Raw genomic sequence first — 14,835 nt, 5'->3', positions numbered from 1 at the left:
TTTAGTGCCAGCATGAGGGAACATGATGTTTCAGAAACAAAGACAACTTGCACACTTTGGTCCAATGCCTCTGAAAAGCATCAGCCACTCCAACCTCATCATCAGGTACTGTTAACTTCAATGGCTGTTACCAATTTAAGGCAACGTGAAGACGCTCTCTTTCATGCTGAGTTAACACTTCATAACTTTAACAGCTTAAGACAACACGGTTGCTCGTCAAATACGATGCTGTCCCATGGAAGAACAGAGGGCAAATCTGACTCCTATACAGCAACTTCTTCTAACGGATTTCTGGCAGCCTGTCACATAATGGAATAGGGTTTGCGTGAATGAAACTTAAGCACTATTGGCCTGGGATGTTTATTTTTACCAAGAGATTTGCCCCCAAAGCCCCAACAGCCAATCCACAGCAGGTCTGCTCCACTTCCAGCCCCAGCCATAATCAGGCCCCAAATCCCTCTTGCTCACTACATGTAGGGAAAAAAAAATAGATTTTTTTTTTTCTTTTAGGTGGGATTCTGACTATGGCCCTTGGATGTGTAGCAGTGAAACGAGCAGCCAGCTCGGCTTTTACTTTACCCGGTCTCCTCTTCTCTTTGGTCATGAGTTGTTGGACCTTCCTCTGTTCTTCTTGCTCTTCAATCTTGGCTTCTTTATGAATCTGCTCAATGGTCTTCGGGCCCTGGTCTGCTCGCCGCGAAATCCAGTTGCACTAGGAAAGCAATAAAACATGAGCTCAGGGCTATTTCCAGCAGAAAATAAATGGGGTGTTTTGTTGTAAATGGGGTATTTTTCCATTATTTTGTCTTAAATGGGATATTTTGAACACTGTGAGAACGAGGCCTTCTCAGTAGCCCTCTCCCCCTTTTCATGTGTTAGTGGGCCTGCTCCCCAAGGGACATGGGGGGATTCTGGGTCACGCTGTTGACATGGTATCCTGTAGCCACAGGTCAGAGCTATCACCGACTGGTATATACGTTGGTAGAGAATGGAGGCTGCAGTGGAGACCTGACTTTGAGAAGCATGACTAAATTCAAGACCGTTCAACCCCCAGCACCTTGCATATTTCCAGCTTTCACCTCTTTCTAGGTTCAGAGGAAAAAGATGGACTAGGGGGAGGTTGTTGTTACTCTCTCTCAGTTTATTACTGGCAGCGTTCATTGGAGTCCTTCCTCCATGCTTGAGGAAAAACTGAAACATTGAAAATAACAAAGAAGCAAGAAGCAACTGGGTTTGATCTGGAGATGGTGCTTCGCCATTTCAGGGACCGTGATGGCTGAGACGGGAATCCTGTAGAGAGAGGCAGAGCTGTCTCTCCTCAAGCACATTCCCGCTGTTTGATGTGTCTATTCAACCATCCACTGCACAGGTCCATCCATTCCCCATAATAACCCGACTGGCTCTGGACCTTGCTACAGCCTCGCTACAATGGGCAGAGTAATCATCTTTGTGGACCTTGCAGTCAAAACTGTGACCTCGGCCTGCACAAAACCCCAAAACAGCTTCACAAGACCTATTTGAGGAGTGAGTAAAACCCTCTGGGACTCTAGGTATGAGGGCTGTCTCAGGACCACCACTGCTAAAGCCATGCTGTTCTCATCACCTGCAATGATTAAATTACACGTATTCAGGAACACTTGGGCAAGGTGCAGTCCCATCTTCAACTGCACCGGGTACCCAGACCCTTCACTGTATGGGAAAGACCCCATGACTACAACATGGGTAGGTCCCTGTCTACACTATGCTTTAGCACCAAGTTCTCTCCTACCTATCATTTTTGGAGTTTAGCGTGGACCCACCGTCCCAATGCCGTGACCAAGTGCAGGCTCCACTTGCTTTTGTCTACACAATATGGCCAGCAAACAATTTGCAGGGGCCGAGCCGGGCTAGGAATACAAGCTAATACAGGCCCATCTTTCTATAAAATATATATTACTATGAAAAATGGCCCTTGCAGTTCTTCTATAGCCAGACTGACTGGTCACCCCCATTTGTGGGGTACAAATCCCAGAGCGCTTCGGTTATGCAACCACATGTATCCCATCAGCATCAGTTAGCACTGGCAGGAATCAGTGAATAGGATCGCTCAGCAGGAACCTCAGAGCACGCTGAAACGCATACAGCCACCCAGCACGACTGGCACAGGCAAACAGATGGGATGCTGGCGGCAAAAACACCCAAACCCTCTTCCGTGAAGAAAATGCTCAAATGCGAGTCTGCTGTAATCGGGTTGGATTAGTGTATCTGAAGCTGGCGTGAACACGCTTCTAACGTTGAGCAGAACCTAAACACCCTTTGTGCCTAAAGCAGTTTGTCTACCAACCACCCATCTCTTAGCCTTCATTAAGGCAAAAAGAGAGCAATTTCTTACCTTTTCAATGGCCGGACTACTGGGCTGACAAAGGGCACAGACCTTCCTCGTTCAGCTGCTATTCTGCTATGCTGTAATCCCTCCTCTCACGGGAGAGTATTTCCAGCCCAGTTGCAAAAGGCAATATGCTCTTTTATTTATTTCAGTGGGTACATACCAGCCTTAGGTCTATTACATCCTGAAGCATGAACCGAATCCTCGAAGATGTTTTTCTCTCTTTCACAATCTTCTCCATCTGATTAAAATACTGGTCCATGCGAGGCTACACAAGAGAAATCACATCATCAGCACATCATCTCAGAAGAAAAGGAGAACGTGCCCTGGGATGGGCAAGCAGCGTCTGAGCCATCATGGTGCCCGGCAGGGATCCAGAGACCCAGACTTCCTCTCCGGCAAAGCACGTCCTGGGTCTCGAACACCCTCACGGGTGAGATTTGAGTGTACACAGCCCAAAGCACAGCATAAAATTAGACAAGCATTATATGCAGGCTTATTCCTTTTCGTCCGAAATGCTATAATATGATAGAATCCAAATCAATCCGCACTGAAGACATGAAATTGCACCATTACTCAGAGAAGCCTTCATTAGGTCTAAGTTTCGCTTGCCAGGCTCTTAAACCTCAGCTTTTTTCCCCAAATGGGGGCTCCAGCCGTTTTAAACAAAAAGTTGCAGGGCAGTTTTGTAAAAAGTAAAATGTTTCCCACTCCCTTCATTAAAAACTAGCTAAGGCTTTTTCCTTACACTTAAAAAAACAAGAAAAACCCTATTAAAATTTGGTATGGTCTTGCTCTGGAAAGTTTCAGCTAGGATGGCAAATGTTTCCAAAGTTAAGAATGACAGGAAAAATATTTAAAATGGACTTTCTCCAGAAACTTTAATTATAACTATCACAAACACTTCAGCCTCAATAAAAATGCCTAATAAAACATCTCCTCCATTAACAGGAAATAAATAAAAGCTTCTCATTCAATCTTGATAAAAATAACAAATCACAAAGACTGAAACAGCACCCAGGACTCATCTAACGTGACCTCAGCTACCACTTAGAAGTCAGACCCTGTTTTCTTCCCAAAGCACGTGGAGAAATGGAATCCCCGTTCCTGCCACTTTCAAACCGGCATCGATAAACGCACGCTCTGTTACGTTAACAGCGTAAGGGATTTAGCCCGGGGGATCAGCGGTAAACTACGCTGTTTCAGTCAATGCTGCACAAAACGATTCGGGAAACGGTTTCTCTGAGGGCTCCCTGGGCGGATGAGGATTGATCCGCTGTGATCCCTGCAACCCAGCCTGCTGCAAGGGAACTCCCTGCCTCGAGCAGCTGAAAGCAATTAGCTCAGTTTGCTTCCAAAGCTGAGTCCAACTGATTTCTGGCAAAACCCTGGAATGCTTTTTCATCCCAAGCCTGGCTTTTAGGAAGGACAAGTGGATCGTTTGTGCCTGTTGAAGCTCATGTAGCATGTCAGGCACTGTTACATATCCACTGGGTGGGAAGCTGGGAGGAGGACACGGTTGCTTCCTTCCAGCATAGCTGGAGCTGACGGCACAAGGCAAACGCAATCACAGAGTCTCAGGTGGGAGTTTAGGCCAGTTAACACGTTTTCTTAGATTAAACCTGAACGCCACATTCAGGGGTACGTTTCTTGGGTAATATAAAACCTTGAAAGCAAAGCAGCCACTTAAAATCCTAAGATTTTAGAAACTACAGATAAGAGGTGAATTCTGTTTGGAAAAAAGCAACTCATAGTATCTGTCAATCAGTCACGACTGTGTACTCAGGTGAAATATCTGGAAACAAGTAGCAACTGGAGAACGCTACTGAAAACGATACCAAATCTATCACAAAGGGGCTGAGAGGAGGGAACGAGGCCAGGTCGTGATGAAACATCCACCGGAGAGTGGATGATTTCCCAATGCTCCACAAAAATTCCTGATGAAAAATAAAACCTGAAATAAAAGCAGCACACGCCCAATTTTCCATCCTTGCCCAGCCAGCCTCATTTCTAGTCCTAGGTCCTGCCCTACCTTTGCTTTCTCAAAGTCCAGGTCCTTCCCAATGGTAGTTAGCAGGCGGCAAAGGCACTCGAGGGACTCCTCATCATGGTTTTTCAGCAGCTTTACCACGCAGTCATGCATGATGGCCTCCGTCAGCATTTTGAGTTTGAAAAGTTCGCCAATGAATTTAATATTCCCAATAGATCTCCGTCGAGCTTTGTCCTTGGCCTCTTCCAGCTCGTCATGGAGCCGTGTCTTCTCCTCTGGCTGTAAAACAGAAAAGGGAACTCTAAAAAGCACGCTCACAGAGCACAAAGCTCTTCCAAAGAGCCAGTTCTGCATTATAGGTGCTTTCATCCCTGTTTATCCTCTTCCTCCCCAAAAACCAAAAAGAGGCTCTTACAAAAGCACCAACTAAGGCCAATATTTTTTATTATACGCAGCCACAGTGACTGAGGGAAATTCTCAAAAACTCTAAAATTCCCCCCAAATCAACTGCAGTCTTCAAAGAGATCATTTTCAGAGGGACCTCTGAGAATTTATGGGGAAAAATACCACTTACAGTGGTAGCAGCTTCGAGTTCTTTCTGCTTCTTCTCAAAGACATCGTCATCAGCTTTGTCTTTTTCAAATTCCTTCTGGCAACGATTCAACAGCAACTTGCGGAAATTTACTGTGCTCCCAGGCTTGTCTGCCATAGGTACTTTCAGCTGCAGGAAAAGGGAGAAAAGACAAGATTTGCTATACACTGGGAATTACATTTTATTTTGCACTTCATGTTCAGCTATACAAGTCTGCACGGCTATGACACTTAAGCATCACGTCATGGTTTCCAGTGGAGTTTTAGATTTCATATGTAAAACTGTGCTTCAAACTTGGCTGACACCACCTCTGCCTGGAGACAGATTGCATTTCCACTCCCGGGATCCTTTAAAAAGATACATCGCTTAAAAAAATTCTTGTTACGCAGTGAAGACTCTGGAGTCAGGCTCCTTCATTGCGTGTTATGGCAAACCACCATCGGAGGGAGGAGGGGGTTATTTTGTCCTAATTTCAGCATCTGAAAGCTGGCTGTCCAAAGCTTGGCTTGGCACCTTGGGCTCCCCTTTGAAGCTAGAGAGAGAAACTGGACTTTCCAAAGATGACTCACTGCATCTTGTGACCAGGCAGAGTGCTCAGTGTCCTTAACTCCAAACAACACGTCACTCGTAAAGCCCTCTGCCTGCCGGCATGGCCAACGAACGTACACCAGCAAATCTGTGATGTAAATTATTATTTAGGTTCGGAAGCTAACATTTAACCCTGCTCTTGCCATGTTTCCATAACTGTCATTCAATTCACAGGGATAAGAGGCAGTAAGGGGAACATCTACCCAGAGGAAGTTCCCATTTGACTTTTGCTGCCCTTACCGTTACAAGACATCTACACATGTTTGCATACGCCACCGAGAAGCTTGGTTCATCAATAGCCTTCTCAAAGACCAGGTCGATGACTCCTTTCAGCCTCTCTTCTGTGTCTACTGTCAGATCCGTTACTTGCTTCATTAGTTGATTGAACATCTGGGGCGTCAACTTGTTCAAGATGCTTCGTACCTTACGGAACAGCTCCTAAACGACAGGAAAACCGTAAGCACAGAGTACACACCGGGCGGATGGCGGCTTTCAGTAGCAAGCTAGGATGCCTTTTAAGGGTGAACAGCAAGGCTTTCCTATACGAACTTCTAAGATGCCAAATCGTGTACAAAACACGTGTATACCTCTGAATACACATTAACCCTCCTAAAACAGAGACCGTCCACACAGACATTGTGTTATTACTCCTCAGCAGGAGCCAAAACTGCAGTTGGTGCCCTGTGCTATTCTCAGAGAAGGGAGGTTTTCCTTACAGACCCACTAGAACCTCCTCATTGGTGTCTCCTCTCTGCCTCCAAACACAACAGGAAAAGGCCAGTACCACAGTCTCCCTTTTCCCCAACAAGGACCATCGCATTTATGGGCAAAGCCAAGCAGTGCAAGAGCATGTTTCCTCGACCCTTTGTGGACAAGTCCACCTCCAGTGCTAACCCAGCTCCCGAAATTCAAGGGAGCAGGGCAGGAGTTTTGGAAATGTCCAAGATGCTTGTCCCATGCTTTTTTCAAGTATGACAGAGGCACAAAGCCCTCGCTGCCATCCAAGTGGAATACTCTCTTTATCCTCCGCTCAACACACAGAGGACACACACCTCCAGGAGATGTTCCTGATCCCCTGGAGTTTAAATCCTGCTTCGCTTACCTGCCAGACAATGCTCTGCCCTTCCACTGCAGAAAGGGGGAACCTAGGGAAAGGAGGGTCCTCCGGCCACAGCCAGCGTTCGTAAACGCCCCCTCTCCTCTCATCACACTGGAGAAAACATTTTAACTGAAGTCTAGAATGTTCATTTGATATTAATTCAGTTACCAAGAAGCAGACATCTCCTTCAGAAGAGATTACCTTTTCCTTCAGAAGAGGTAATCAATCTCTCCGAGGTTTGCCTCAAGACAGACTGTTTTCCCTTTTCTATCCCGAGGGATAATTAGGTCAACGGGGCTGCAGTTAGCCCTGAGAACAGAATTCCAGTGTCCTTTAAGAATATCCCAACTTATCGTCCGAATCAGAAGCTTTCCCACCAGGCAAATACCTCCACCCAGAGTGGCTGCCCATGGAGAGAAGGAGGGGAGAAACACACAGAGAAAGCTTCAGCCGCCGCGTTTTGAGGTTGGGCAGGATGAACTGAGGGAATCTTACAGAGGAACCTCAGTATTGCTGAGATCCAGGACAAAAATGTAATTTAAAAGGGGATGAAAAGCAAGCTGTGTCCCGGGAGTTTGAGGTTGTTTGTTTTAGGACCAAGATAGAAATATTCTAGTAAAATAGCAATAGAAAAACAATCCTAGAAGAGAGGTAGTAGGTTGTTTGGTCTATTTAGACTCCCTTGATTTACAAGACTGCAATTTAAACTCCAGATCAAGAATAAAGACAAACAAAAATATCAAGGTAGGCCAAAGCTGTGATTCAAACTGGACTTCAGTTGCCCTTTCTTACAGTCTTCTACAATACCAAAGGCAAATTACCATTCTTCTTCCGTCGAGGCAAATTGCTGTACTCACAGAAGTGGTTGCTAAAGCTCTCACCTGGGTTTTGACATTTTCTGGGTCCTCAGTTTGGTTTTCTCTTTTCAGGCTCGGTTTCCAGGCGTTCTCCGCCTTCTTGAGATGGACGTCCTCCTTCACGCACACAGTGATAATCTTCCTGGGCTCTCTCCGCTGGCCTGGCTGGGATCTCCTCGGTCCAACATTCAACAACTAGGACAAAAATATTCCTTGTTATATCCCCTTTTAAACTTGCATCTCAAGAAATGCTCCGGGGGCTCAAGTGAACCCCCTCTGATGGCAACGCCGTCCATCAGCGATTCATCGTATGGTTTTTAGGATTCCCTCTGAGGCAATACAGCGGTCCAGGGTGGTCAGAGGGAACACAAAGCCACTAAACGCCCTTCTTTTGGGCAGCCACCACCGCAGCAGACGCGGGACGAGCGCTGCCCGTGGGACTGTGCTTCCATGCATCCACAATGCTCCAGGCACTGCTTAAGTGCGGCCGAACTCAACCCTAACGACCAAAACGAGCTCTCGAAAGCCAGAAACTGTTTAACTGAGACATCACAGTGAAGATGTACGTAAGGATTGACCAAGTCCTTCAGAGGTGTATTTCAAACAAGCCATCTCATGCAATTAAGTGATATTTTTGGTAAATCTGTTGATTTATTGTTATGGTTTTACCAGAGCTGGTTTCAAACAGCGCCATTTTGAGTTAGGAGTTACATAAAACACACTGAATGGCACATCGATGCCTCTCCTATATTGTAGGAGCACGAATCTTAATAGATGCGGTCAAAAACCTTCTGTAGCTTCGCAGAACAAGAAAGGGAAACTCGGTCCTTTCTTTGAAACAGCATCAATCACTTCTCTGTAATCATACATCGCCTGATGCTCCTCCCAGCCAAATCCAACAGGAAAACTGCTGAGAGCACAGGAGAGATTTGCATCAGTTGTACTAGCGATAGAGCGCAACACGCACCCTAACACCCTCTTCATCATTTGGGATCTCCTGATTAAGTACTAAACATATCAAGTGTTGGGCAGAAGTTTATTTTTCCCCTGCACTCTTGTATTTCTGAACTCGTTTATTAGAGACGTCCAACCTCAACGCAGAAATTACTGCAGCAATAAAACCCCATTATCAAACCCCATGATTTTCAACAAAAGTAATCCATCTGTTTGGCTGGCAGTATGCAACCTTTACATGAAAGCTGGGCCATTTAAAACATTTCTCTGTTCAATGAAGTGATCCATCTACATCACAGAGGCAAAACCATCTACGTTACCCAAGCGGCTAAACTGAGCACAGGAGGAAAGTGCTTTTAGCTGGTGCCTCACATGCCGTATATCAGCCTAAAACACATTTCTGCCCAGTAAAAACATCCCCCCTCCTTAAGCACAGGAACTTTTATCTGCAATCCGAACCACTTCACTTTGAGGACACGTAAAAGCACGCTGCTGACAAAAGCTAACAAACATAATCACTGTCACTGCTGGAGTTCTCTTTTGGGCTTCATTAAGCGATAATGCAAAGAGAATAAAAGGTCATCAAAGGATAACGATCCCATGCAGCGACGTGCTGAGGCTGAGCCCGGGAGAGGGCTACGCAGCGCAGAGTGTGAACGTGCTGGCCCGTCACCTACCCCAGCCTGCCCTTGGATGCTGCCGGCACGCACGGAAATAAGCCGTCAGCCTTATTTAAGCTCTTCTGGGCGCATGATGTAGTTGTAACAAAACTGCCCAAGCCAGTCACTCTTGAGAGGAGATTACAGCGAGTCGCCAGCACGGGGGACCTTCCCAACGCTTTGCGGCATCGGGCCTTCTTAACAGAGTCGTCAGTACCTCCCCAAGGTCCCTCTCCGCATGGCTTGAGGGTCTACCTTGCCCTTAAGACATGGGTGTGATGCAGCGCAATCTGCTCCATCGTCCTGTACTGAGACATCCGCCTCTGTTTTTATACCGATTTGCAGCCACATAAGCTCCCCTGGTTCTGCACATACTGCACATGCCCAGCCACGGAAAGAAGAAATTTCCTTCCAACTGAAAAATCAGAAAATAACGCAACAGAAATCACACCAGACGCTGTTGCAGCCAGCCACACGAGGCCTCTTTATACAGTTCCTTGCCCACAAAACCTCAGTAACCAGAGCCAGGCTGGCAAAATGCCTGAAAATCAATACGTTTGGGCTAATCTCACCCAGGAACATGGGCAAAGCCAAAGAGAGAGGATGCGTGGCTGTCCTGCCCCTCTTAGATGGAGGGGACTGGCCCAAAGGACCTGCCGACTGCAGCCAGGCTGCAACATGTGCCAAGAGAGGAGCCAAAGAAGCATGATGCTTCCTCACGTACGGGTCCACGGCAAGCCAAAGCATTTGCTTTTAGAGCAAATAAAACCTCCCTGAAAGCAGTCTCTTTATTTGCAAAGGAGATGGATACCGTTAGAGCCTCTCCTGAATATCAGCATGTAACAGTGGGAGATGCGGGCTGCGCCTGCCCTGGCTTTCTCAAATCTGACCGTCTTAGAGACCAGATCTTTAAATGCAACTAATATTAACAAAACAATGACTGATGATTGCATTTTTTACACCTGTGAATAAACTTAGTTCAGACTGGCTGAATGCTTGATTAGGTTTAAAATCAGTGAACAGATGCCTCCATTGAGCACTTAATAAAATAATATACACCATAATCTTTTAACAGAAATAATTGGTCTTTTGGTTCTAAAATTATAAAGCAGCAAGTTAAACAGGTGCCTAAGTTCACGTCTGGCCTCCTTTTTGCAACCCTGTCCAAATAAATAATAGTGTTTCTGCAGCACCTGCAATTATAACGCTACAGCTTGCACTGAAATAATATTTTCCACCAAAGGCACTGAGAAGTGCTTACCAGATGCTACCACATTAACCCAAATTACCTGTCTTCTGGGTGAACAGGGGAAAAAGGCAAGCAAAAAGAGACGCAGGCAAGCCTCCTGAAGAAGTGCCAAAACCTCACAGTAACAAAATAAGGCACGGTGCCTTTTATGAAAAGTCCCAGAAACCTGTTAGAAACGTCAGGCGCAGACGCATTTTGCCTGGGCGCACAGAGACGGATTGGTCTTTCCCAACCCTATTGCTCTATTTTTGCATCTTGTTAGCAAAGCGAGTCGTACAGATTTCTAAGTTTTCGTCTGTATCAAAAACATTCTTCTTAGTTGCATTTTTTTCCTGTGAAATTACACTCCTTGTGCTGTTTGATTGGACATTTGTTATTTCTAAAAACAGTCATACAACATGTTTATTTAAACAAAAAAAAAAAAAAGAAAAAAGAAAAGGAAATAAAGACAAAGCCAAAGAAGCAAAATAAAAGATTCTCATGTGCTGAAAGCTGGTTAGCGCTGAGCTGCTCAACATTATTTCAAGGGCAAGGAATAGGCAGTGGGTTTTAATGGTTTATGGGCATGGCATGTGTAGAGGTGGAATGACGGAGCAGACAGACAGCATAAACGTGGATTTTGCCATGCTTTACGAGAAGATAACACTTGATTTTGTGCTGGGCTGAAAACCCTCTCATCCTGTAACAAACTAACATCATAGGACAGCAGGCTTGTTAAACAACGTTACCTTTAAACCCTCCTCGAAAAAATGCAAAGAAAGGCTCTACTCTGTAAAGGCGCAAATGTAAGATGTATGTTATGTGCTGAATGCTCCAAATGAACGGGGTAAGCAGGACTTACCTTTTCTCCCCCTTTCCACAGGTCTGCAAAGTGCAGACCCCTCGCAGATCCCGCTCAGGCCAACGTCCCAGCATGCCCTCAGCTGGTGCTGTCCCACCCACCACTGAAGACTGCCTAGAGGGGTACAATGCAAGTCTTGTTTCGTTTTTTTTTTTTTTTTTGAAACACTGTTGCACCTTTTTGTAAAGTTTTCTGCCAGTTGTTCTTTATCAATAACAGACATTACGGAAAAAGACAACTCTACAAAAAGGTGCAAAGATGGTGGGGAGAGGGGGGGATTTGGCTTACCCCTATTGGCAGGTTCCTCAATGGTGGGTGAGGCGAGACCAAGAGAGGGCATGCTGGGGAACCGCACCGAGCCAGGGAAGGCAATCCAGGGTTGTTCTGCACTTTGCAGGCCTGCGGAAAGAGAAAGAGCAACATCGACATTACCAAGGGGCCGAGAGGCTCGGGACATTCAGCGCATTAAAGGCCAGAAGGCGCCGGAGTACAACCTGCAGCCCACTGCGGAGTCGCTAAATATAGGAAGCGATGTCCACCTCAAACAGCGTCAAGGTTTCGGGACCGGGTCGCGCTCTGAGACAAACTGCAACACCGAAGCTACTCGAAGGCAAGGATGCACACCCCAGAACCAAGCCACCGGCCACAAGACCGCTCTCGAAACAGAAACATTACATCAACGTAAAGTCTGCATCAAAATCGTCGGCTTTCGTTCCGAGCCTCCTGCAAACCTGCGTACTTGGAAGTTAAGGTTATTTCACAAACGCTATTCGATTTCACGAACTCTATTCGAAACCCGTGGTTTTGAAAGATAAACTGGAGTTGAGACTTCAGCTAACTGAGGCAGCCTCCGTTACCCGACCGCGGCCGACCCGGCCCCCTGGGAAGCACCGTGCTTCGAGGCCCCTGTGCCCCGAGACCGAGCAACAGAAAGGCAAGAAGGAAGACATCAGGGGGTGGATTTTCAGAGCTGGGCAAAGCCAGATGCAGAGAAAAGAAGAAAAGGTGAAAGGAAAGCAGAGGATAAGGAAGGACAAGGAGGAATGAAGCGAACAAAGCAAAGTGACAAGTGGAAGAATAGAGAAAGCAAGAAAATACACAAGCTTTTTTGGTTAGTAAAATATATTTGCTCTGTTGGCATCGTCTCTAAAATAGGCTCCTTTGCGGATACCTGCTATTTATCGTATTACTGTATGAAAAACGTGTGTTCGCACACGTGCCACTGCCAGGATCTCATGTGGAAACATGTTTCCACACATTTCTTGTGCAGGAGAAGGGGAAGGAGGAGATTAAATCCACTTAAGACCAATACATACCAGTGTTAAAACATCCATACTGCCTTTTAATTCGCCTACATTTTGACAGCCAAGAAAATATCAACCCTGTAATCAGCCTGACAAAACCAGAACCATGGGAAGTACTTGAGGAGGCCCAACAATGTGAGGATGGACTTCATTGGTATTAAGGCCAGTTTTTGAATTAGCAAGTTGGGGAAAACTCACACTTCCAGATACGCTTCTTCCACCGGAGGGTTGCCTCCCAAAATCGGCAAAGGCTGGCGTGAAGTCTGGTCCTCGAGGCAGTATCCGAGGGTCCAGGGTTCTCAGTGGCAATTTTGGCTGATTGACCTGCGTAGGGGAGCAGCAACAATTCAACAACAGCGGTTTAGTGCGTGCTGGAGCTGTCACAAATTCACCTGAGTCTACAACCTCTGCCTATGCTGAAACATCAACCATAACATATAGATGTAATATCCAAATTAATGCTTTTAACAACTTGAACATGTCATATATCCACACTCATACTAAAAATACGCATGTAATTTAAAGCATGTCTTACACAGGTGTCTATTGTGAAAACAGATGACAGGGCTATGCGAGGTTCAGAAACATTTCAAGGCTGAACGTGACTTATAGAGGATAAAACAATGGCGATGTGGGCCTGTCTTCTGCAAAATAAATGCGATAGGCTTGGTTCAGGACCACAAAACTGCCATCTTCCCTCAAACAAATGTCTTTTGTGCTAACAAGACAGATGGCTGACCAAGCACAGGAAGCCCAAAAGTAGAAGGAACAGCGAGAAGCAATCATGGAAAAACTAGTAGGTGGATGAAATCATTTTGGGAACACAGTTGTGCTTTCCAATTTGTCTGTGCATGAAATTCAGAGTGGAAATGTTTCTGCGCATAAGAATCCCCAGTATCCCGATTCCTCCTTGAATCTTAAGGGTGAATGTGCAGTGATTACGTCAAAAGCAATGAAGCACATTGCTCTAACTGAGATGAAAATAAGGTCCTCGTGTCAGCACTTCAGAAATAACAACATTTCAACAAGCTCCGAAATACAGCAGAGAAAACCACACGTGCAATAATACTGGATAAAACCGCAAAACTATTTCTGTGAGTGAGTCCAGGTCTAAAGAGCTTTTATGAGACCAACTGATAAATACTGACACTACCGTCTCAGGCCAACAGAAAAGCTCGCTTGCCCAAAAGCATGGCTCTGCTCTCTAACCGTGGAGCGCATCTAACACAAGGTACCGCCTCTCCCTTCAGCCTTGCTTTGCTTAGCTCTCCAAAGGCTAAGAGACCTCATTTTAAATTCTGAAAACAACTCAGTATAACTTCACCCAGGTAAAGACCATTCAAAGTGCTTCACTTTTTAAATCGCCTGTGCGCAGTCATTAGCCAATGATGCCTCTCCTTGAACAATCTTGTGATATGCCTCTCCTTGAACAATCTTGTGATGTGACTTCAGCCACATACTTCCCCTCCTCGACAAAAATCTTTGTCAAAAAGATGGTCAAGGAATGAAGCATGCATTAACCCCCCCGCAAAAAAGCTCAAGCACAAGCACGCGGCTATGCTGGGGGCACCAGGAAATTAAAAACCTTTCTTCCTCCCCGTTCAGTTAAAAAGCTTTCTAGTGGAGAGATGTTTAGTTATGAAATAATTTGCACGTACCTGTTTTATGGGCTCTCCTCTCACCTTGTCGAGAACCACATCGCTTATGGGAGGCAGCCCTTCCGGCTTCTGGATACAGGCGGGCATGAACTGGAAATCCAGTAAAAACTCCCGGTCGTACTGCTTCTTGCCATCGGGATCCAGGGGCTTCCACTGCTCTATAATGAGAGGAGTTGACTGAGATTCATAGGGAACAAAACCAGCTCCGCTCTCACTTCCGAAAAATCCAAAGGGAACAGACTGCTAAAACTGCCAGGGATTTTTTTTTCCACTTGATTTTATTTTCATTTAGACGTGCTCTAGGCAGCGAGGAGAGGGCTACACAGCCCGTTACAGGCACATAACCAGCTCTGGCAGCAGCAACATACGGAACTAGTAACTAATTTCAATCTGCGCCGTCTCGTTTTAACTCTACCTTTCCCGCTCTAACGCAACACGATGAACTTGATTCCAAGTTTCTGGACGGAAGTGCAAAACTGAACACAGCTTTTTTTTTTTTTTTTTTTTTTTTTAAAGAAGCAATAGAAGTAACGCAGGGCCGAGGAGAAGAGAGTGTCATGCAGAGCAAAAGTGAACAAAAAAGCTTTCAAAACCGTGAAAACATGATGCCTTTACAAACTCACGCCTGAGACAGCGGTAGAGACAAAAATCACGAGCGATCTCGCGGGTGAGACGCGCT

At 45.8% G+C, this 14,835-nt stretch overlaps 1 protein-coding gene across 31 annotated transcripts in view; it reads right to left on the bottom strand.

The window, feature by feature from the left end:
* EIF4G3 (eukaryotic translation initiation factor 4 gamma 3) overlaps window positions 1-14,835 on the bottom strand; it is a 152,369-nt gene that overhangs the window by 21,791 nt on the left and 115,743 nt on the right. For 25 of the 31 annotated variants that reach the window (XM_068915440.1, XM_068915442.1, XM_068915446.1 and 22 more), the window contains 9 exons: window positions 14,157-14,314; window positions 12,697-12,822; window positions 11,483-11,593; window positions 7,516-7,686; window positions 5,776-5,973; window positions 4,930-5,076; window positions 4,398-4,634; window positions 2,529-2,633; window positions 580-712 (listed from right to left, as the gene is read on the bottom strand). In XM_068915440.1, the coding sequence (XP_068771541.1) occupies window positions 580-712; window positions 2,529-2,633; window positions 4,398-4,634; window positions 4,930-5,076; window positions 5,776-5,973; window positions 7,516-7,686; window positions 11,483-11,593; window positions 12,697-12,822; window positions 14,157-14,314 (1,386 nt within the window). The remainder of the gene's footprint in view (window positions 1-579; window positions 713-2,528; window positions 2,634-4,397; window positions 4,635-4,929; window positions 5,077-5,775; window positions 5,974-7,515; window positions 7,687-11,482; window positions 11,594-12,696; window positions 12,823-14,156; window positions 14,315-14,835) is intronic. The other 6 variants (XM_068915436.1, XM_068915423.1, XM_068915431.1 and 3 more) reach the window with 1 other exon arrangement.

This window comes from Struthio camelus, chromosome 21 (genome assembly GCF_040807025.1).
Source record: "Struthio camelus isolate bStrCam1 chromosome 21, bStrCam1.hap1, whole genome shotgun sequence".
In the NCBI taxonomy this organism is placed as follows: Eukaryota; Metazoa; Chordata; class Aves; order Struthioniformes; family Struthionidae; genus Struthio; species Struthio camelus.
The sequence above is the reverse complement of the archived record's forward strand: the minus strand, read 5'-3'. Positions and strand labels throughout refer to the sequence as shown.